The sequence below is a fragment of the Gymnoscopelus microlampas genome, assembly GCF_963454915.1.
Source record: "Gymnoscopelus microlampas genome assembly, chromosome: 23".
Lineage (NCBI taxonomy): Eukaryota > Metazoa > Chordata > Actinopteri > Myctophiformes > Myctophidae > Gymnoscopelus > Gymnoscopelus microlampas.
The window spans coordinates 21,956,319-21,979,393 of NC_139960.1; the positions used below are offsets into that span (position 1 = coordinate 21,956,319).

At 41.1% G+C, this 23,075-nt stretch overlaps 1 protein-coding gene across 1 annotated transcript; it reads left to right on the forward strand.

Moving 5' to 3' along the window:
- Positions 1 to 510: 510 nt before the first annotated feature.
- ttll1 (tubulin tyrosine ligase-like family, member 1) lies at positions 511 to 22,777 on the forward strand. Its single transcript, XM_084049955.1, has 10 exons — positions 511 to 876; positions 1,270 to 1,384; positions 2,737 to 2,945; positions 3,814 to 3,994; positions 5,407 to 5,544; positions 5,999 to 6,107; positions 10,139 to 10,282; positions 10,909 to 10,995; positions 14,062 to 14,225; positions 21,226 to 22,777. Exons 2-10 carry the CDS (start codon positions 1,272 to 1,274, stop codon positions 21,353 to 21,355), a joined length of 1,275 nt encoding a protein of 424 aa, XP_083906081.1. The 5' UTR covers positions 511 to 876; positions 1,270 to 1,271; the 3' UTR covers positions 21,356 to 22,777.
- The last annotated feature ends 298 nt before the right edge of the window (positions 22,778 to 23,075 follow it).

The window sequence follows — 23,075 nt, forward strand, 5'->3', positions numbered from 1 at the left end:
ATAATTCAAATTATTAAGGTAGACTTAGTACGGGTGGGTTATTATATATTATGGATACAGTACATTTCACTAAATGTACTATGGTTTATTTTGTTCAGGGAAGCAAAGACCATTGGTCCTGCTCTAAGGTCGAAGGTGCATAGATTGTACAACAGTGCCACCTATTGGTAATGAAGGGGGTCGTTTACTTCAGTGCGTCCTAGGTTGCTAGGTTATTCACCCCGGAAGAGCCAAGCCAACGACAACAAGGTATTTCTTTTGGAATTTTGTTGTGGTTGTTTGTTTTGTTGTTGCCAGCTTATTTTTTTTTAAATGGTTTCTTACATTATATTTCCTATGCAATTTAAGCCTTGCAGATGTTAGCCATTGATTGTTGATTTAATATTTTATTAACATTTTGCAAAAAAGGTACAGTGGTACAGATTTATACAAAAGGTTGCTAAAAACGATAACCCAAAAAAGCTTAGAGCTTTTTTTCCATTAAGGTCATGCGTATTCAATTAATCGAGAAGAAAATGCATGACGACTTTTATTGTGAAGAGCATCTTTTGGCCGCGTGAGCGTTCCGTCATTGACTTCTTCTCTCTCTTGGTACATGATGCCACTTGGATCAATAGAGCAATGAAATAGCTAGCTATCATGCAACCTATGTTAGATGTGTAGTTAAAGCTGCTATGGGTGATGATGCCGACAAACGGACGATTTCGCTACTCGTAGACGTAATGCTATAAAGGACAACCTAATGCGTTTGCATCCCTGGGTAAGTTAATACCCAGCCCAGCCTTTGCAGCAGCAATTCAGGGAGGATTCTGCTACTAGCCACCTTAACAAGAACCTGATGACCCAGGCTCTTCCTGAACAGCTAGTGTGTTGCAGGTCAGTATAACTACTACTAGACACACCAAATATGCACTTATATTGTTTCCTAATGGGTTCCTTGATTGACAAGACAGCATGACATTGATTGATTGATTGATTGATTGATTGATTGATTGATTGATTGAATACTTTATTAACAGTCTGCAAAAAAAGCACAAAAAGTACAGTTATATACAAAAGGATGCTAAAAGGATTAAACCCAAGAAAGCACTATGGCTTGTTTCCATTGGGGTCTCTCTCTCTCTCTCTCTCTCTCTCTCTCTCTCTCTCTCTCTCTCTCTCTATGTGACACTAAAGTGAGTTCTTCATTTTAGCACCTCATGATGAATCCCTCATTGCATGTCTTCCTGTGCACCTGCCAGGCTGTTTACCTGTTGTACTGGTCCACAGCCATGGCTGGTAAGGTGAAGTGGGTGACAGACATCGAGAAATCGGTTCTCATCAACAACTTTGAGAAGAGGGGATGGGTCCCAGTCACCGACAGCGAGGATTGGAACTTCTACTGGTAGGATTAACAACCGGCACTTTCACTTATAGAATCTTCACCTCAACCCCTCTTCCTGGCAGGCACTGTCCATATATCAACCCCTTCCTACTGTAGGCTGGGATTAAAGCAAAAACATATCTCACGACTGGAAATTTGTGTTGGGTGGTCCCAATCTCCCAATCTGTGATTTGTGAAACAGCGTGAAAGGAGTCCCCATATTGTTTCCTAAACAATATGTATGATTATGATGTTTAGGTGTTATCATTCTAAAACTATGTTCTTGCTGTTCTACATACGGTACAGCCAAGCAGTTGAATACATTTCAGATTGAGGCTTTGTGACCTTTTCTTTCATGAAATATCACAACACCAGAACACCAATTTACAATGTACAATTTAAGCAATAGAACATGTATTCTATTGCTAGTTTGACCCATGCGAATACTCTTTAATCTTATAAAAATGACTGAAATCAGGCGACTGAGAACTTGAAACCATGTGTCTGTGCAGGAGTTGCAGTGTCTGTCATGGACGATCTGCTGCAAACAACAAGCTTGTATCAATTTACAATTTAGGCCAGGGGTCTTTAACTGGGGGTCCGGGACCCCTAGGGGTCCTCAGAGTTACTACAGGGGTTCATCCTTCCATTTGTCCTACAGGGGTTCATCCTTCCATTTGTACACTCTCAGAGTTAAATTAAAACTTGAGGATTGTACAGTGTAGATTGAGAGACAAAATCGTATCAAATGGGGGTCCATGGCCTAATGCATATCAAACAGAAATGAGTGCTTGAAATTAAAAAGGTTCAGAGTCACTGTCATAGATAATGAATCACACACCAAAAGGCATTTTATTTCAGACCTTTTATGGTGTCGTGCAAAAATGGTGAAAATAACCAATGTACAAGCCCACAACGTGTCACATTGCGACACGTTGTGAGCTTGTAGAATGGTTATTTTCACTACTAAAGAGAAAAACGTACGTGCCTGCCTACTGCCGCAGAGGCTGGGGGTTTGAATCCACGTGGTGCATTCGACTTTGTCATGGGTCTATACGAACACAATTGGCCCGTGTTCAGGGGAGGGAAGCTGGGCGGGGAGGGTGACATTTGCCATTGCACGTAGGCGGGAGGAGTAGGACAGAGGCTCTACAACTAAGTCCTCCCGGTGGGGGCTCCTCACTGGCAGGTGAGCCAGGAGTGACAACATACGAATGTGTGTGGGGAGGAATTAATTGGCAACTAAATTGGTAAATATTTGCCTGTAATGACATACCTTAAATAGGGATAGATTATTACTTGATTATTTTATTAAATGATCAATTATCGATTGTTTTTTTATAATCGATTAAATCGATATTAATTGTGTGCAGGATGAGCATCCAGACCATCAGAAATGTGTTCAGTGTAGATACGGGTTACCGGCTGACGGACGAGCAGATGGTCAACCACTTCCCCAACCACTACGAGCTGACCAGGAAGGACCTGATGATCAAGAACATCAAACGCTACCGCAAGGAGCTGGAGAAGGAAAGCAGCCACTTGGCCGAGAAGGACGAGAATGGGAAATACATTTATCTGGGTATGGTTGGAGAGCGGCAGAATTAGAAGTCAGTCAGTCAGTCAGTCAGTCAATCGATCAAATCAAATCAAATCTCTCCCTTTTTTCTGGCTCAAACTAATGGAAACATGTAATTCCTGCACATTACCATAGCTTGCAAACTTTAGTTTACATGCCAACAGCAGTGTGCAGGACTCCATTGCTCCTCAGCATATGCATTCTCACCTCGCCAGACGATTAGAGATCTCCACCTACTGAAACATCTGGTGATCTAAATTCAATGAATAGGCTACAACTGGGTGGAAACCATTTGGAAATTTAACAAAAATAGCAGCATCACAGAATCAATGCAGAGACTTTATAGGCGTTCCTTCCTATGGGATGGTATCAGGATTGGTTTTCAAAGCATTGGCCATAGGTTTGTTAGTGCTAGTTATCCCATGCATTGAATTTAGATGCCAGATTCCCCAGATGTATCAGTAAATCTCTGATTGTCTGGCCTATGTGAGACTACGGCATATGGTGCCTAAGACCATTGTCTCCCAAACAGTGGGTAAATATCCCCCTTCCCCCCCCCCTTTTTGTTTCCTATATTAAAGAAATATATATTTTCAAAATATTTTTAAAAGTTTAAACAAACAAATCACAACTTTTCAAAAAAACTTTAAACAATTCCAACATTTTTGAAAAGTATTTCATAAATAAAATCAGAGTGACACGTTGTGAGGTTTTAGATTAGCTATTTTCACTAGTTTGAGTGAGGGCAAAAGTCAAATTTATCTTTTGGGTCTCGAGCTTAACCGTTTGGGAACCACTGCCCTAGACAAATGTCTCATGTGTGCCAAATTGATATTTTAATATTACTATTATTTAAAAATTATCTTTATAGATTTTGTCCCCGTGACCTTCATGCTGCCAGCTGATTACAACCTGTTTGTGGAGGAGTTCCGTAAGAGTCCTAGCAGCACATGGATCATGAAGCCGTGTGGGAAGGCCCAGGGCAAAGGCATCTTCCTCATCAACAAACTGTCTCAGATCAAGAAATGGTCCAGAGACAGTCGAACCTCCTCGTGAGTCATGACACACACACACACGCACAAGACAGAGTCTAATGGCTCCCATGTGGCTTTTGGACTTCATGTGGCCACTCTATGACATCAGTCATCTATGACATATCTATGATGTATGACTCCATATTTGGGCAAAGTTTCAGCCTTATTCGACCCCCATTGACTTCCATTCTAAAATCAAGTTAAATTTAAAGAAATATAAGACACAGTATACCGTATTATAAAATGTGTGGAGGTACTTCCTTGGCCTACTGACAAAGTACACAAGAACCTAATCGCTGATCGGTCCATCGGTTTGGGAGATTAACCCAGGGCAAACACACTAGCCTCCTGCAGACGCCATGCCACATCATCAAGTTAAATGTTCTCAAATAGAAACTTTGTGTCCTGGTCACTGCCTCCCCCTGGTCAGCCGGGGCGCCTGATGGAGGGGAAAGGAACTGGTTGGAATAACGTGTTCCTTCCACGGGCTACGTCCAACCAGGGAAACTCTCCCCCTGTCAGGTGATAAAAAGGTCAGTTGGCTCTCATGCATTGAAGGAGGCATGAGCTCGGCCCTGGCCTCCCTAGGTTGGCAGAGGGAAGGTAGTGCCCAGGATTACATAGAGAATTGGCACTGGGTGTAAAAAATGGGGTTACAAAATCGTGGGATAAAAATGTGTAAAAAAAAAAAGAAAAACACTTTGTGTGCCTTCAACAAACAAAGGGGATAGGAGGGGTGCTCAACCCAACAATACCTTTAGAGAAAACTAGTTTATGGCAAAAAGACTGTTGTTAATTATTAGCTCTGCTTGAGTTGCCTTCAACGGTTTTGTAATCGGAGCATACCGCTATGTATACACATGGCATGACTCACTAAGGTCTGATTGGTGACTTTTTAAGCGGCTCCCTTCGATAGCTCAGTTGGTAGAGCGGAGGACTGTAGTGGTGATGGCTGACATCCTTAGGTCGCTGGTTCAAATCCGGCTCGAAGGAGTTGCTTTTGGAGGAAAAGAATGTAACAATAGAAGAGTTGAAGTGTGCCTGCATGCTAAAACAAACAAAAGGGAGAGAGACGGGTTGCTCAACCACATTGGCAAATCATCTGTAGATCTTGAATTGTTTATTATTGTATCTGAAATGCAACTTTGTAGCAGAGTTGCAGGTGTTGACAAGTGCAATGTCACAGACTGTTGTCTGTTGTGTATGTTTTAAATTCTGAAGTTATACATTTTTCCTGAAGTTTTACACAGAGATTTTTGCCTTGACTGACAAGAATCCACTGTAAAATAACTTTTATCTGCCTCTGATAAAAGCACATTTGTACACATACTGTAGGTGCAAATGTACAGTGACAAATGCTCCAAAACACCTAAACAATTTGGAGAGATAATGCTATTTGTGATACTTGACCCCATGCTTGTTGCCTACAGCTTCGTAGCGGCCTCCAGTGGCAAGGAGGCCTATGTCATTTCCCTCTACATCGACAACCCACTTCTGATAGGAGGCAAGAAGTTTGACCTGCGTCTCTATGTTCTGGTGACAACCTACCGGCCCCTTAAATGCTACATGTAAGGATGTCAGGAGCATAATCATTGCATAAACTATTTTTGCAAATTCAGAAAGATTTTGAGAGTGAAAGTGAAAGCCTGTCAGTGGGTTTTATAAATATTGAACACACTAAATAACTACATTTTCCTGAAAAGTATATAATTGGCCGCGAACCCCCATCTGAAAATGTTTTGTGCCAGGGACCACCAAATAAAATAATTTCATGTTTTTTTGAGAATAGCTGTTCTTTGTGAGCTTGTTGATTAGCTATTCTCAAATAGCCCATGGCATGTATATAGGGTTCAAGTGGTTAAAATGATTTTTATGCTATATATTAACACATTTTGATGGGGACCCCTGGACCCCACTTTGAAAACCACTGTTCTAATGTAGTAAATACTATTATTATTATTATTATTATTGTTGTTATCTATTATTATTTAGGGGTTCCGTTTTGTTCTTATGATATTTCAGGTTCAAGCTGGGTTTCTGCAGGTTCTGTACGGTGAAGTACACACCCAGTACCAGTGAGCTCGATAACATGTTTATTCACCTCACTAACGTCGCCATCCAAAAACACGGGGTGAGTTTACGCTGGCTTTTACTATCTGTCTATCAGGCCTACAGCCATCAAAGTACATTGTTTCACCAAGACATTGCCATAATATTAAGGGAACACTATACAGGTTTTCCTACATAATTATCATACTAGCTGGAGACCCAGGTTATTGCTTGTCTATGACGTCAGCCCAGTGTTGGCCCGCCCTATACGCGAACAACGCGGCCGCTACGGGCCCCGGGAGTTGCCAGGGGTCCCCACCAGCTGCTTTTAAAGTGACAGTACATACATTGCCTTGTCTGCAAGAACTTCTGTTTAATGATAGATAGGCCATAACGTTTGACAAATTTGGCATAAAATAGCTACCAATAATAGAAAAGGATCAATCGTGGGATCGATAAGAGGATTAAAATGGATAAAAAATTGCTAGCCCTATTCATATTTGATTTTAGTTTTTGCAGGCAATACATTTCAAATGTATGGCATATTTTGTTTCAACCTTTATGGTGAACTCTATTACATATGTGGACAGAATTGACCCAAAATCTGAGTAATTAGTGTCATTGAGTACTTTTTTGTTATTGATAATTTGGTCTTAAATGTAATTTAAAGTGACATTAAAAAAGTCCGCTTAGGGCCCCCAGATGGACAGGGCCGGCCCTGCGTCAGTCATCCATTACGTCAGTACTATTACTAGTACTAGAGAGGGAGAAAGAAACTATTTCGACCACAGAATAACCGGCCAAATCCTCTGGTTAGTGTTCCGGCTCGAAGGACATCCTATGGGAAACATTTAACTCTTAATATAGAATAGTAATGCATATATAATAACTATACTAAACATAATAATAATAATGATTTGTTTCTGTCGCAGTACATACTTTACATACAGAGCCTATTTCATCCACACAATAACCTGGCCAATGCTGGGTACTGAACCTGAACACTCACACGTCATCAATTGACACGTCAGCACAATAATGCTGGGCAAGCACATAACCACGCTGCATATTTTGTCTGTAGTAGAAGATACTATTATTATTATACTATTATACTATACTATATATAATATTATGCTATTATACTATTAGTCAATGGGTTGCATGTCAATGTTCTCTGTGTGTCATTGAAGCAAGTTGTAGCAGTCTAGTTGACTAGAACCATCTAGTGATGTATTGTGACATCACTAGGTGGAACTACTGGAACACTGTCAACTGTGTGGCTGTGCAGACCATGGAGTGAACGTGAAGGCAGGCTCCTCAATCATGTGGATGTTTTTATACTTAGGCTATTAAAAAGTACTCGATTTACAAACTCACAATATGTGGTGATGTGACATGTTGTGAACTTGTTGATCTAAGATCTTGTTGATTTTTTAATAGTTTTTAAAAAAAGGAAACATTTGCTATATTTCTAAAACAATTTTGTCTAAAATGACATGCCCAAAAAATAGGGACACCAGGGTTAAAGGACTAGTTCACCCAAAGAATTACTTATTTTCTATCAATTACACAACCCATGAAGTCTTGAATTCATGGCGTTTTTTGATAACCAGCGGAGTCTCCAGTGAGTCTCCTACTGACCAAGCACCCCGTCATTAAAAATGAGTGGTTCAGGAATGCGACAAAAAACTAAAACATCTCCATGAATTCAAGCCTTCATGGGGTGTGTAATTGATAGAAAACAAGTAAGTACTCCTTAAAGTGGTTAAACTTGTGCAATGTGAAATGCATGCCGGTGCATGTACTGTAGGCTATATGAGCAGGACAGCTCTGACTTCCTACAACTTTCCATTGACAAAACATGACCCATTACCCTTCCTGTCAGTCATTTGCAAACCAGCCCCCCATCCCCCCATCCCCCCAGTGACAACTGAGTACACATTGCTAGCCCATCCCCCATAGCATGTGCTACTCCGTTAGTAGGTGGAGCTGTGAAGGGTCTGGCTATGCAAGACTAACTAGTCCCTGTTAGTCATTCGTTCAGCAGCTCCCTTCGATAGCTCAGTTGGTAGAGCGGAGGACTGTAGTGGTATTAGCCTGACATCCTTAGGTCGCTGGTTCAAATCCGGCTCGAAGGAAGTGCTTTTATTTTCCTCCAATGTCTTTATTGAGAATATAACAATTGTACATTGATAATGAAATACAATGCAGTTTTATTTTTTTGTATATATAACACACACACACACACACACACACACACACACACACACACACACACACACACACACACACACACACACACACACACACACACACACACACACACATATCTCAGGTTCAACCAGACTAATACTGTAACAATGGTTACATATACCTGTACATGTTATGAATTCTGCTAATCATTCATGTGCAATGAGCAATAGAAATGTACCTAACCAAAGAGAGCTGAGGTGTGGAGAACCCTGCCCCAACAAATACTCCCACATACACGAGAAGGAGTTACTTGAAGAAATTAAAGATGCAGCTCCTTACTGGTAATAAACTATTAATACAACAATATAACTGTTCTATATAAGCTAAGACACCAAAAAATATAAGAACCACATTATTATGGAAGTATGGTTTGGGTTTACTGGAACAGCAGCTGAAAATCAACGAATCGTGTGGATTCTTTATATGAAAACAACTTTAACCCGTAAACACAGATCAGATTCATCTGATGATTAAAGTTGGACCCAACAGTACCTGTAGACAAAACTATTTCCTTCACCAAATCAAAGGCTGAAAATGATTAGCTATGTTTGAGGTGCCTTCAACAGCCTGGTTATCAGAGCACACAGCTACGTACATGCATAGCACGGCCCACTAATGTGTTGGTCAGTCTTTGGTTAAGTAGCTCCCTTCGATAGCTTTAGCTCAGTTGGTAGAGCGGAGGACTGTAGTGGTGATGACTGGCATCCTTAGGTCGCTGGTTCAAATCCGGCTCGAAGGAGTTGGGAAAACTTGAAGTCGTAGTATTGGATCGTAATACTGACTCTACTATACAAGCTGTCCTACCTAAGGCTCTCAAAATACGTAGTACATAGATTGGATGAAACGTGTTTGTTTTGGGTTTACTGGAACAGCAGCTATAAATTAACAAAATGTCCCTATTCTGGGCATGTTATGATAGGCGAACATTTGGCAAAATTGCAGATATACAAGCTAACAATGTGTCACAATATGACGCGCTATGACCTTGTAGACCAGCTATTTTCAGTATCGAAGTACAAGAAAGGGGTGTCAGGGGTGTCAAACTGGTGGCCTCCGGACCACATGTGGCCCACCCTTTGATAGCTCAGTTGGTAGAGCGGAGGACTGTAGTGGTAAAGTCTGACATCCTTAGGTCGCTCGTTCAAATCCGTCTCGAAGGAGTTTTGACACATTTTGACACACAAAAATCAGTAATAATCGGTAATCGGTATCAGCCATGAAAAATCTGTATTGGTCGATCCCTAGTTGTCAGCTAGCTCCCTTCGATAGCTCAGTTGGTAGAGCGGAGGACTGTAGTGGTGATGACTGACATCCTTAGGTCGCTGGTTCAAATCCGGCTCGAAGGAGTTGCTTTAGAAAAACTTAAGTCCTAGTATAGAATCGTAATACTAACTCTACTATACAACCTGTCCATCCTAAGGCATTCAAAATACGTATCACATAGGATGAGACATTACATGTTTGTTTTGGGTTTACTGGAAGACCCAGTTTGGGGCCTTAAGCATGCTGGTAACTGGAGTTATGGCTGTTTAAACCCCAGCCAGGAACACAGAGGGGGTGGAGCAATGGTGCGCCTGTTGCACCCAGGTGCCACACGTGGTCCATGGTGTAGCTATTCTTATGGCAGACCCCTGGCCAGTGTTGGTGCCAAGTTTGGTGCGGATCGAATCAACGGTGTGCCTCGCAGGTCCACAAGTTAGGCCCGCCGTCGGTAACCCCACTAGGATTGTATGTCAATGTAGCACACAGTGAGACTTTTATTGCTTCAAATGACCAATTGACCAACAGTAATGATTGTGCATCGTCCGCAAAGTCGCAATGCTGCCCCTTAAACATTTTTTAATTTGTGTGTACATTCAGGATGACTACAACCACGTGCACGGAGGAAAATGGACGGTCAGTAACCTGCGTCTGTACCTGGAGAGTACTAGAGGGAAGGACGTCACCAACCGACTGTTTGACCAGATCCACTGGATCATGGTGCAGTCACTCAAGGCTGTGGCTGTGAGTGGAATACACACAAACAAACACAACACAATCACCCACCCGTACACACACACACGCGCGCACACACACACACACACACACACACACACACACACACACACACACACACACACACACACACACACACACACACACACACACACACACACACACACACACACACACTATGTGACAAGCTCCTATACCATTGCAGTGACTCAAGCTATCCAAAAGATACATGCCAAACATAAGTGACTTTTAGAAGTTCGCTACTTTTGACATCCAATGTTGATTGTATTTGCATTTAGTTCCTCTTAAGGCTTTGCTGTCGTAGTGATTTCAATGCTCTGACCTCTTTAAACAGTAAAGGTTCCTCTTATTGAACATACATTACGCTAGACTTATTGCACACTTCCTTTTTTTTAATTCAAACCTCTTGAATCACTTCCCTATTAAGGCTACAATACAAAGATACCATCTTCTGTGATGCCTTTACCCACAGTGATTGTGTAGCTTTTATGATCATTCTCTTTGTCTTATCTTATCTTATATCTTATATTTGTAGTTACATCATGTCAACCCCTATATTTCTCCCTCTCTCTCTCTCTCTCTCTCTCTCTCTCTCTCTCTCTCTCTCTCTCTAGCCTGTGATGAACAACGACAAGCACTGTTTTGAATGTTACGGGTACGACATCATTATCGATGACAAGCTCAAGCCATGGCTTATTGAGGTGACTTATTTCACACGAACACACGCACGCACGCACGCTCGCGTGCACGCACGGACACAGTACAGGCCCATAAACACAGACCCGTACAGATATAAAGACATGTAGTCCAGTGTTTTCTTGTCTGTAGCTGTTGCACGTTTACTTCAGCGGTTCCCAAATGTTTTCAGTTCAAGACTCAAAAGATACATTTGGTGTCTCCCTGGGACCCAAACGTACAAGAATACATTATGAAATAATCACTTAAGCCCTATTTAAAAATAGTGAAAATTGCTGATCTACAACCTCACAACGCAAAACAAAAACAAACAAAAAAACTGGATATCGTTGCTGTTAGGTAGAAACCTCTTATCTCCATATTTTAACGTGTTTGTGCTTTTTCGTAAATGAATTTCCTACTTGATCATACTACAGCGTCACACATACAGTAAGTACCAAAAAAGCATATATGGAAGCTCGAACGCACTTTGAGCTCGTAGATCTGCTACTTTTGCTACTGTATATTTGAATTTGAATCCTGAAAAGTAACAGTTTTGGACATATGAGGGGTCCACCTGACAGACGATATTTCTCTATTATTGACCTAAAAACTGGGTCACGACCCCAAGTTTGTGAAACACTAGTTTACATGACTGCACAGTAAGCAGCCCTACATTCCTTTCCCTTGAGTGTCAAGCAACTTGAATGCCCCGAGATTTACTTTTGTGTGCGTACGTGTGCATACGTGTGTGTGTGTGTGTGTGTGCGTGTTTGTGTGTGGGTGTGGGTGTGGGTGTGTGTGTGTGTGTGTGTGTGTGTGTGTGTGTGTGTGCGTGCGTGTGCGTGTGCATGTGCGTGTGCGTGCCTGCATGTGCACAAGTATTTGCTTAAGGTATGTCATTCCAACAACCATTCAGGGCATAATAAAAACGCAGACAAGCCTTTTTATTATTTTATAATTGTATTGCGATTTATGTGTTTTCCATTTTAGTCTTGCTTTTATGGATTTTAATTTTATGGTTATCATGTTTTGGGGGGTTTCTGTCTGGTCAAATGCCTTTATTGGAAAGAACGTTGGGTCATCTCCTGTTGATTTGAAATGTTTTCTTTTTGTAAATAAAGGTGACTTGACTTGACATATAAGTGATTTAAAGAAACCAACTCTATACCAGTGGTTCTCAAACATGTTCATGTCAAGTTTGCCTTTTGCTTATTGTTTATTGGTCACTTTTTATTTCATCATTTCCAATTTCACTTGTTCATCCTGTATCCTGTATGAGTTCTCTCTCCTGGTTGGATTAAATTGGTATCCCGACCTTAAATGCATTTTCTGTTTGCTAAAGAGGCGGAGAGACAGGGAGACCGTTACTGAACAAACACTCTAGTCTATCTATAGCAATGCTTGTTATCGGATAATAGAGCTATTTAACACTTATTTAACCGAAATATATTACTTACACCCCCTTTAAATGAACAACATGACTAACTATAAAGAATATCCTGTTTCTTGGGGCAGTTTATGGGCTTGTCGTAATTTCACACACCTGCATCTTAAAAACATTTGGTCACCTTTGGAATAAATTAGATGAAGTTGTAGTATGTTAAGTGTTTGCTTGTGCTATATTTAGTTGCTGTTTTGCATTGGACTAATTGGACACCCATACAGAATCATTTGCTGCGTTTGTGTTGACTAGGTCGAAACTATTTCTGTTCAGAGAAAAATCTGATGTAAATTTATTTTGGTTGACACAAAGTGGTCGAAGGGCATGAATGTTCCTCAGTGCAAAAAACATATCCGAAATGCTTGAATTCCATTGTTCCCTTTTAACCTTTCTCTTTTGTGAAGCTTCCCTAAAGAGTTAATATTTCATTTTCCCTTCTTTCGAGGTTGTGTCATATTTATGTTAAGCTGTAAAATGCGTTGTTGTTCCCAGTGGCAGAACTGCTTGCATGCCTGTATTAAGCTCTCATTAGCATGTAATGGATGAGAACAGCTGAGAACCGTGTGTGTGTGTGTGTGTGTGCGTGCGTGCGTGCGTGCGTGCGTGCGTGCGTGCGTGCGTGCGTGCGTGCGTGCGTGCGTGCGAGCGAGTGTGCGTCTGCGCACGCGAGCGTGTGCGTCTGTGTGTGAGTTTTGATATGCAAGTATTTGTTGTGTCTCACACTGTTATAAGTCATAACTAGAAAAAGGTCTCCGCCAGCCCAGGTAGGTTATTGTGGGCCAGCAATGAAACGATAAATACCGATGGCACAAAAACAAAATCACTCAGTGCCTGTATGGGGAGTTGCATCATGATCCAAGGAATAGAGGCAAGAAAAGATTATGATTGTACAACCCACGGTTAGAGAGTTATAGGGCAATACGTGAAGTGGATTGTGTAGCGCCACCATGAGGATATTTTAAAAAGAAATGGGGTGGTGGTTCTTCCTTGGCCTAGTGGGAATGTGCGTGCAAAGTTTCATAGCATGTGTGGACAATAACACATTGTGGCATGTTGTGCAAAAGAGGCCACCCCTGCAAACTTTGAAAGTCAATCGTAGCCAATTGGAATGGAATATAAGACATCTGAAATACTGCCAGTCACAAAAGTGGCTGTAGTAATGGCTTCCTCACTATGTCAGTGAGTGCTTGTGTTTGTGTGTATTTGTTTACAACCAGTACACAGTGGCTGCAGCCAACACGTTGGCAGTGTAATCCATTTCCTGTCTGATAAGAGACGCTCCCCATGGAGAGTACAGTATGTTCATGCTAGCAGTTAATGACTCATGTTCTTTCCAAACTGGATGTTGAAAGTCTGCGTATGCATGTTGGCATATATATATATAGCATATCGTCGCTGTTGGGCAGAAACCTTATTTCAACGCCTTTTTTTGTTGTAAATTATTGCCCTACTTTGTAGTGCAAGAGTGTCACACAAAGTATCAAAAGTGTGTGTATTTCCTTTTTTTTATTTAACAAGACAAAAGCATTTACAAACACAATGAAGGATACTTTGACTCTAAATGCAGGTTTTCACATGGAGCGTGTGTGTGTGTGTGTGTGTGTGTGTGTGTGTGTACACGTGCGTGCGTGTGTGTGTGTGTACCCAGGTCAATGCATCTCCGTCACTGACCTCCAGTACAGCCAATGACCGCATCTTGAAGTACAACCTCATCAACGACACCCTCAACATCGTCACGCCCAACGGGGACATCCCCGACTGTCGCTGGAACCGCAGTCCACCCCGAGAGGCCCAGGGCAACTACCAAGTCCTGTGAGTTACAGCCAAATGACCCATTCACAGCCAGAGACAGCTCTACATCCTCCAATAAGTGAGAGTTTCCGAGTTTCACACGGAGGTTAAAGATATTAGCCAGTGTCAGTGCTGCCAGCTTTGCTTTCCCCTTCTCCCATTACAAAGCGTGACCCATTAACCTTCCTGTCGGTCACATGCTAGCCAGCTCCCTTCCAGTTGCTAGGGCGGAGGACTGTAGTGGTGATGACTGACATCCTTAGGTCGCTGGTTCAAATCCGTCTCGAAGGAGTTGCTTTGGAAAAACTTTAAGTCGTAGTATAGAATCGTAATGCTAAATCTACTATACAACCTGTCCATCCTAAGGCACTCAAAATACGTACCACATAGAATGGATGAAACATTACATGTTTGTTTTGGGTTTACTGGAACAGCAGCTGAAAATGAACTATTTACGCTAGTGTCCCTATTCTTGGCATGCTATGATAGGCAAACATTTGGCAAAAAAAAATAGCAGATCTACATGCTAACAATGTGTCATGATATGACGCGTTATGAGCTCTGCGATATGGACACATTTTTATCTCTCCATATGTTTTATACTGTAAATATTAAATAGAAAGGGAAATACCATACTTACTGCATGTCATCATGTCATGATATATGATGATATTCAAAATCCCAGACGATATCTATTCTCATATCACGATAACAATATGATATTGAAATATTGCCCAGCCAGTAAAAGATGGAAATGAAATTACAATACATGCATAATCATAAACTCAGTTATAAGGACAAAATACTATCATCAAACAAAATGATTTTATTAAAACAAACAGGAACAGCTGCTTATTGTGAAAAGTACTCGTATTTCTATTTCATACAGTAGATCAGTTGGTTGACTGGAGGACGGTAGTGAAAATACCAGAAATAACCTTCATATCTGTCCTTTTGCTTTTAAGGATATAAAAAGGATATATTATGTCTTATGTCTTTGTATTATTATTCAGGCCATTCATTTAATAAGAGTAGAAATACCAGTTCATAAGAGCTGCGTTTGAGCGCAACATACCAACGAGTTTTAGATCTGTGAATTGCTTAACCCTGTCCTTGCACATTAAACATTTTGAAAATATTTGACGATTTTAGATTTGTTTTGGAAAAGAAACATTTATAATGACATGCCCAAAATAGGGAGGCAACGTTGAAAGTTGTTTAACAGATTACATCTACAGGATTACATGATTAAACAGATTATTACACAGATAATACAGGATCCTATGGGATGAAAAAACTGTTATAATTTAACATCTCAAACCTTATTAACAGGCTATAACCTACATTGAACCTGAATTGAAACCTGGATTATGATTAGAATCATTTTTTATAGAATGGTTGTATTAAAGGGCTGTGAATATTATGAAAGACTTTATGAATGTCAAATAATCAATGATACAAGGAATGCCCAAATTCTATAGAGATGTTTTTGTAGCAGGGACAGAATCTCTAATAAATGTAGATTATGATACAATAATGCTGTATTGTTACAATCATACCACTTGTAACCACAGACTATTGGTAGTAAAATTGATGGTAAATGGTGCATTTATATAGCGCTTTTATCCAAAGCGCTTTACATACAGTGGGTGACCATTGACTTTGTCGCTTTTCATAAGAGAATCACTTCACTCATTTGCCTCACCCGCTTTGCAGTAAATTTAAGTTCCAAATACTACCACAAGGTGCCGCTTTGGAGTCACTTTTTTTGTGACAGAGAGACAGACAGACAGACATACATACAGACAGACAGACAGACAGACAGACAGACAGACAGACAGACAGACAGATGTCTTATATTAATAATAATAATAATAATAATAATAATAACTAGCAATAATTACCTGTGCTTAGAGCGTTTAAATTGGGTTTTCTGTTCAGCGTCGGGCAGTCAGGAACGCATCTCTGTCATTTTAGAAATTTTCAGACACACATTGGTTTCTGTCTGTCTGTCTGTCTGTCTGTCTGTCTGTCTGTCTGTCTCAAAAGTCCGTGGAGAGAGAGAGAGAGAGAGAGACAGACAGACAGACAGACGTCTTATATGTTTTTTTTTCTCGCATCAATTTCTGTATAGTATGATTGTACCTCTTTCCTCTGTAAATGAAATAGTCTAGTTAGTGTAGCGGTTAAAACTGATGACGCGTGATTTTACAACCCGGGTTCGAATCCCACGCTATAAGCATGCTGATCTGCTATTTTTACTTTTACTTCTACTCCACTACATCTCAGAGGAAAATATTGTACTTTTACTCCACTACCATTATTTGAACGCTTTAGTTACTAGTTACTTTGCAGATATAAATCATTACATTATAAAACATACATTATTTGCCCTATTTCACATAGTCTATTTGAAAATGGCCGATCTACAAGCTCACAACGCATTGCGACGCATTGTGAGCTTGTAGATCAGCTATTTTCAAATATTTCAGTACTTTAAGTATATTTGCCAATACTTTTGTACTTTTACTTTGATTGAACTCAAGTAACATTTTGAGTTCATCCATGACCGTAACAGACGACCGTCATGTGATCCATGGCCAACAGCGAGGCGTTTGTTTTCATTCTTATAAAACCGCGTGGCTCATTTATATGCACGTGAAAGTAACTAAGCGGAAAGTAACTAAGTACATTTACTCCATGTCCACTTGTTGCTGACGGTGCGTGGTAGTGTAGGAGCAGCGCTGTAAAAGCCCCAAGCGTCATCGGTGCAGGAAAGATGCGTATTTGGTTGTACACACGGAGACGCAAGGGTGGCGTTTTCAGTCGGAATTCAAATCATGATGCAACACTTTGTGAGCTTTTATGGGACACTGTTGTACAACAAAGTAGAATTCATTTGTGAAGAAAGAAAAACCCATTAACAGTTGAAAATAGCCTACACCCTACACCATTTCTGCCCATCCCTCTAACTTCATGTAGGCGCATTAAAAATATCAAAATTGGCCGCTCTGAATTTGTATCTGAACAAATACTTTGATAGAAGAGATAGGCCTACAGAGGTACTGTAGGGGGGAGGGGGAACCTGATAGCAGAGTTCCTCACTTGGCTTATTTGGAATAGGCTGCATACATTAACATAACCGGTTTGGCAAGAGACTGGGCCAGTGTTGTAGGCTAGTGCTAATTTTGGAAGTGGGGGAGCGCGGTTCTTGAGCGGATTGGAGTTTTTTTTGTTACTTTATTTCGGTTTTAGGGTTAAGCTCTGATCCACCCGTCCCCCCCTCCCACGAAAGCCCCCCGACCCCCCGCACGCAACCACTCCGCCGCGCTGCGCCAGGCCGCGCTGCGCTAAGACGCACTGTCTGTGCCTGTGGTGGCCAACTGAAAGCTATAATAACATAGTAGTATGACAAGGGTGCCATTATATTCAATGATATTCAATTGTTTTGTGGAAAACACATGGCTCATCATGCTTAATTAAAGAGAGACTCACTTGCCTTTTCTAAGTGCTTTTCATTGTTTGGACAGAAGAAATTGTAAACATTTAGCCAATATTCGATCATCATTAAATAACAGACAGTGAACTGGTAAACTGGTGACAGCATGTCATGGATAGCACATTAATTCTTAAACAATATTGAGGAGGAAATAATTATAAACGAGGAAATAAAATAAAACAAACCAAAAAGACGCCAATAACCCCTGTCTTATAAAAACTGCCAAAGTGGCTCGGGGTTATCTGACATGACAGGCTGTGCCACTTTGGTTTTTGTGCTTTCTGCCGTGCGATTTGCTCGCAGCCAAGTCTTGACATAAGGCTCTGGATTCCAGGACCTGAGCGGAGGTCCATGCTGTCTAATAAACATCAGAGCCGACACACGTTCTGTATGCAGTCGCGAACGGAGTGATGTTATTATGAGGTTCAATGTTCATCAAACTAAAGAGAGAGAGAGAGAGAGAGAGAGAGCAGTGTCCCGTAAAGTAGTAGTGGAAATAGCCGATCTACAAGCTCACAAAGTGTTGCACCATGATGCTTTGCGAGCTTGTAGATCTGCTATGTTTTAAAATAAAAGTCTGTCTGTTGGTTTTATGAATATTAATCCATTATACATACATTATATATATATAACGCACTGGCCAATACAAACTAATAGACGAGAATGAATAATTTGTATGTTCATCGCGTGGGATTCGAACACGGGTCGAAAAATCACCGGACATCAGTTTTAACCGCTACACTAGCTGGGCTGTTTCATTTATAAAGGAAAATGTTGGAATATTACTACACAACAATTGATGCGAGAAAAAAAAAACATATAAGACGTCTGTCTGTCTGTCTCTCTCTCTCTCTCCACAGACTTTTGAGACAGACAGACAGAAACCAATGTGTGTCTGAACATTTCTAAAATGACAGAGATGCGTTCCTGACTGCCCGACGCTGAACAGAAAACCCAATCTATTGGCAAGAGAAAAAAATACGTTTATTTTCCCGTCTCGTTTTATCAATTAAGACGTTAAAATTAAACTAATGTTAAGCGCAGCATCATGCTATCTAACTTTATTTGCTTAATATTTTGCTTAATATAAATGTCACATCTTGTACTGTAAGCAACATACAGGATCTTTCTCTGTCTTTCTAGGAAAAACAGTGCCTAAAAACCCCAAAACAAACAATTTTGCTATTCAAATGAGCTATTGGCATGATAAAACATACGTTTACATTTTCCAAAGCAAGTGTCAAAACATAATACAAAAGTGTAAAGTAATGTATGTACGTTTGGAGAGGATATACAGTAACTAGTAACAAATATATTCTTGCTGTCTGCTGTGGGCTGTAGGCAGTAGACCGCTGCTGCCCCTAGTGGCACAGAGTGGAAATCATACATGCCCTGCATGAAACGCATGAGAAGAATGAAAAAAAACGACAAAGTCAATGGTCACCCACTGTAGATTGTGCATTACATTCACCCATTCACACACACATTCATACACCGTTTGCAGAGGAAACCATGCAAGGGACCAACCTGCTCATCGGGAGCAATTAGGGGTTCAGCGTCTTGCACAAGGACACTTCGACACTTCGTCACGGTTGCCCATTCGGCCGCTCTACCCCTGAGCCACTGCCGCCCCTATGGATGCTTAAGCAGCCCCCTTCGATAGCTCAGTTGGTAGAGAGGACTGTGTGGTGAAGATTGACATCCTTACATCGCTGGTTCAAATCCGTCTCGAAGGAGTGGGTTTTAAGTTAGTAGTAATGACAATGTGATAATGTCAAACACAGTTGCCATGAAAATGAAACTACAGTATTACCTGTAACCATGACCAACTCAGTTATATGGCCAAAATACAATCATCAACCATGTGCTCTACAAAGAAATATGTAATTTAATTGAACAGAAACAGTTGCTTATAGTGAAAACGTATTCTCTTCCATGCAGTAGTTTGGTTGGTTGACCGAAGTACGGTAGTAGAATTTGTTCCTGTTTCATGTCTGGCACCACTTAAACACTACATACTTAGTTGACTGGGGTCCCCCAGGGTTCTATACTTGATACCCGCCCTCTAGTCCACACCGAATCTCTTCATCAAAATAAGCATTTCAGAGCAACATACCAAAGAGTATTAGTTTGGTGGATTGCTTAACCCTGTGTTTGCACCTTAGCTGAAATGAATATTTAATGCTTGTGTATTGCTAACCAGCAAACAGTTAATATCTTAGCAGGCTGGTCTAAACCCTGAACAAAGTTGGTTTTCTCATAGTTCAGAATACCCACCCAATTTTCTGCTTGCTGGAATGTTACCCAATTAGCTCAAAATGTTGTCAGATGTTGTCCAGTAATACCTTGACACTGTGTGTAGACTGTGTATTGTTTACTTCTATGTATCATGATATCATGTGAAGTCCATTTGAAGCTGGTTGAAAGTGTCTTTCATAATGCTTTTATCCATACTCAAAGCTTCATTGAGAATCTGTATCTAGATTGCATCCTCAGGGAAAGCAGCTTTTATTTTTGTGAATGTCTTGCAGTTTAGACTTCATGGGTTCATGTACTTTCATCGCCCACATACCATAAGCAACTTGTTTGAGACAGATTTGAAACAGGGACCTAGGGCATCACAATCATTACCACTACAGTCCTCCGCTCTACCAACTGAGCGATCGAAGGGAGCTGGTTGTGCTCATTCATGGGCCACACGTGGCCCGCGGGCCGCCAGTTTGACACACCTGACTTAAACTTTTGTACGTCGATAGTGAGAATCGTGGTCTACAAATGCGTAACACGTTGCATTACGATAAGTTGTAAGCTTGTAGATAAGCTATTTTCACCGATTGTTTGCCTATTTTGGCCGAATGTTTACCTTCTGTATAATGTCCAGAATATGGTCACTAGGGACGGTTCATGTGGTTAAAGATGCACTGAGTGTAATTTGTTCATTTTCAGTTGCTGTTAACTCAAACCAAGGATGTACTGTGACTTCCATTATATGTGGTTCGTATTTTGAATGTCTTAGGTTATACAGTACGGTTATTATATTTCTATTACTATTCTATAAGAGTCAAATGTTTTCCAAAGCAACTCCTTCGAGCCGGATTTGAACCAGCGACCTAAGGATGTCAGGCAATACCACTACAGTCCTCCGCTCTACCAACTGAGCTATCGAAGGGAGCTGCTAGATCAGTCACCAACCAGGGATTTAGGGGGTCATGCTGTGGGGGAGATGCGCATATAGATGTGCTCTGATAACAAATGCCTCTCCCGCACACGCACACGCACACACACACACACACGCACACACACGCGCACACACACACACACACACACACACACACACACACACACACACACACACACACACACACACACACACACACACACACATTTGGGGGGGAGTAAATCCATGTGAAAGCAACAGGAATTCCTTGTATGCTCTTTCAAAATTCCCTTTCTCTGTCTGTAATTCTTTATCGCTTCCTTTCTCACCTGCACCCCTTCACTTCCATCCTCTGTACCTCTCAGGTACGACGAGGAGCAAGCGCTGAGCGAGAACGCAGAGCGTGACCTACGGAGCCGTTCGGGTCAGTCTCTAGGGTCAAAGGGCACCAGAGGGGGTGCAGGACTTCGTCCCACTGCCGCCACCTGGAAGTGAGGTTGCTTGACACAGCCATGATGACTATCTGTACATTTCTTGAGAGGTCCGGTCAGCTGGGGCATAGGGAAGGAAATGGGGCCACCCAGACATTTTGTAGGCCACCCCACCTTCAGGATGGAGCACCATCCCCCTCCTTCCCTGCATTTCATAGACAGACACACAAAGGGCTGGACCAAACGCATGATGATATTACAGACCACCTGCTGTTGGAGAGGTGAAAAAATAAGGGCGAGAGTTTGTGAAGGTGACTCGAGTTGATGTTTTTAAGTGGAATAAAAATAGCAAAAATAAAAGTGGTGGAAGGATTGACAAAAGTGAACTTGAAAGATACTATGCATGATTACAGACTGACGCTTTAACTTGAGGTGGCTGCTATAGCATTCAGTGAGATGGGAAACCTGCAGTTATATACTGTAGCTGTAGACAATTTAATTGTGTGAAAGAGAGTGTGTTGAGTGAGAAACAGAGTTAAAACTAACAGCACTGGAATGTATAGAGAGTTAGAATTTAAGGACAGTAATTCAGTCAATATAGAATTAGACAATTTAATGTACATAACCACATAATAGTTTTTTTAATACAATATTTATTATTCAGTATGTAATTGCTGGGATGTTTTCAGTAAGATTGATTGTATTCAATGCTAAAACACATTGCACTTTGTTGTTTTTGTTTTCAGTTGCTTGATTATTTAAGTTTTTTTTTCTCACAATGGAGTTTGAGGTAAAACACTGAGTTCAGTGTTTCTAAAAGCCTGGCGGGTGGCGCTGGCCGAAAGCCAGTGGGGTCACTCTCTGGCCCCTTTTCCACCAAAAGAACTTGGTTTTAGAACTGGTTCCGTTCTAGATTCTTGGAACCTTGGTGCTTTGACGGAACCGGCCGCGAACCGGCTTGCGTTTCCACCAGTTTTAAGCAGAACTGATGTAATTGGGAGCGGCATAGCTGAATGGTTAGAGAGTATGCCTGGGTAGCACGCGTCCCCAGTTTCCTCCGGTTTGACTCCAGGCCTGGCAAGCAATGTGTCAAATATGACTGGTTGAAGTGTCTATTTCACAGGGGAAATTCAATCTTTCAGTTACAGTTTACCCTTTCTTATCTATTTTTTTAAATGATGATTTCTCGCTTGCTTTTGCCACTGTTTATATCGCTTCTGCATCTTCCAACCTGTAGAATAGTGACACGGCCACTTTGGTTCCAGTTCCAAATCAACTTTTATGTTTCTGAACCAATCCATTTTCAGTGGAAACACTCTGAACTGGTTAAAAGGTTGTCTGGAAAAAAGAACGGAAGCGTTTCAACCCCGGTGGAAAAGGGCCCGCTGTGGAGCATGAAGGTGCACAGTGAATTCCATGGCAATCCATGCAGTACTTTTTCTCTTGTTTGGTAGTAAAGTGTTGGACCGACAGACCAACACAACAATCCTCAGAGCCCCACTAAAATGTATCATTTATTGCAAGTATACTTAATTATAAGCATGTGACAGCATACTTGGTTGTCACTTACTTATTCGATGCCCCTGAGAGATGATACATGCCTTTAAGGGACTGAATATATGGATATGTGTTAGCTAATTAAATATATTTACTTCTTTTAACGTGTGTTTTGTTGTTGGCTTTTTTATGTCTGAGCTTCTTTGTTTTATTTTATTTCGTTTTTGTAACAGCGTCCTACGCCATTACATGGACGGCTTCAGTGTATTGAAGATCGAAGAGTTCCG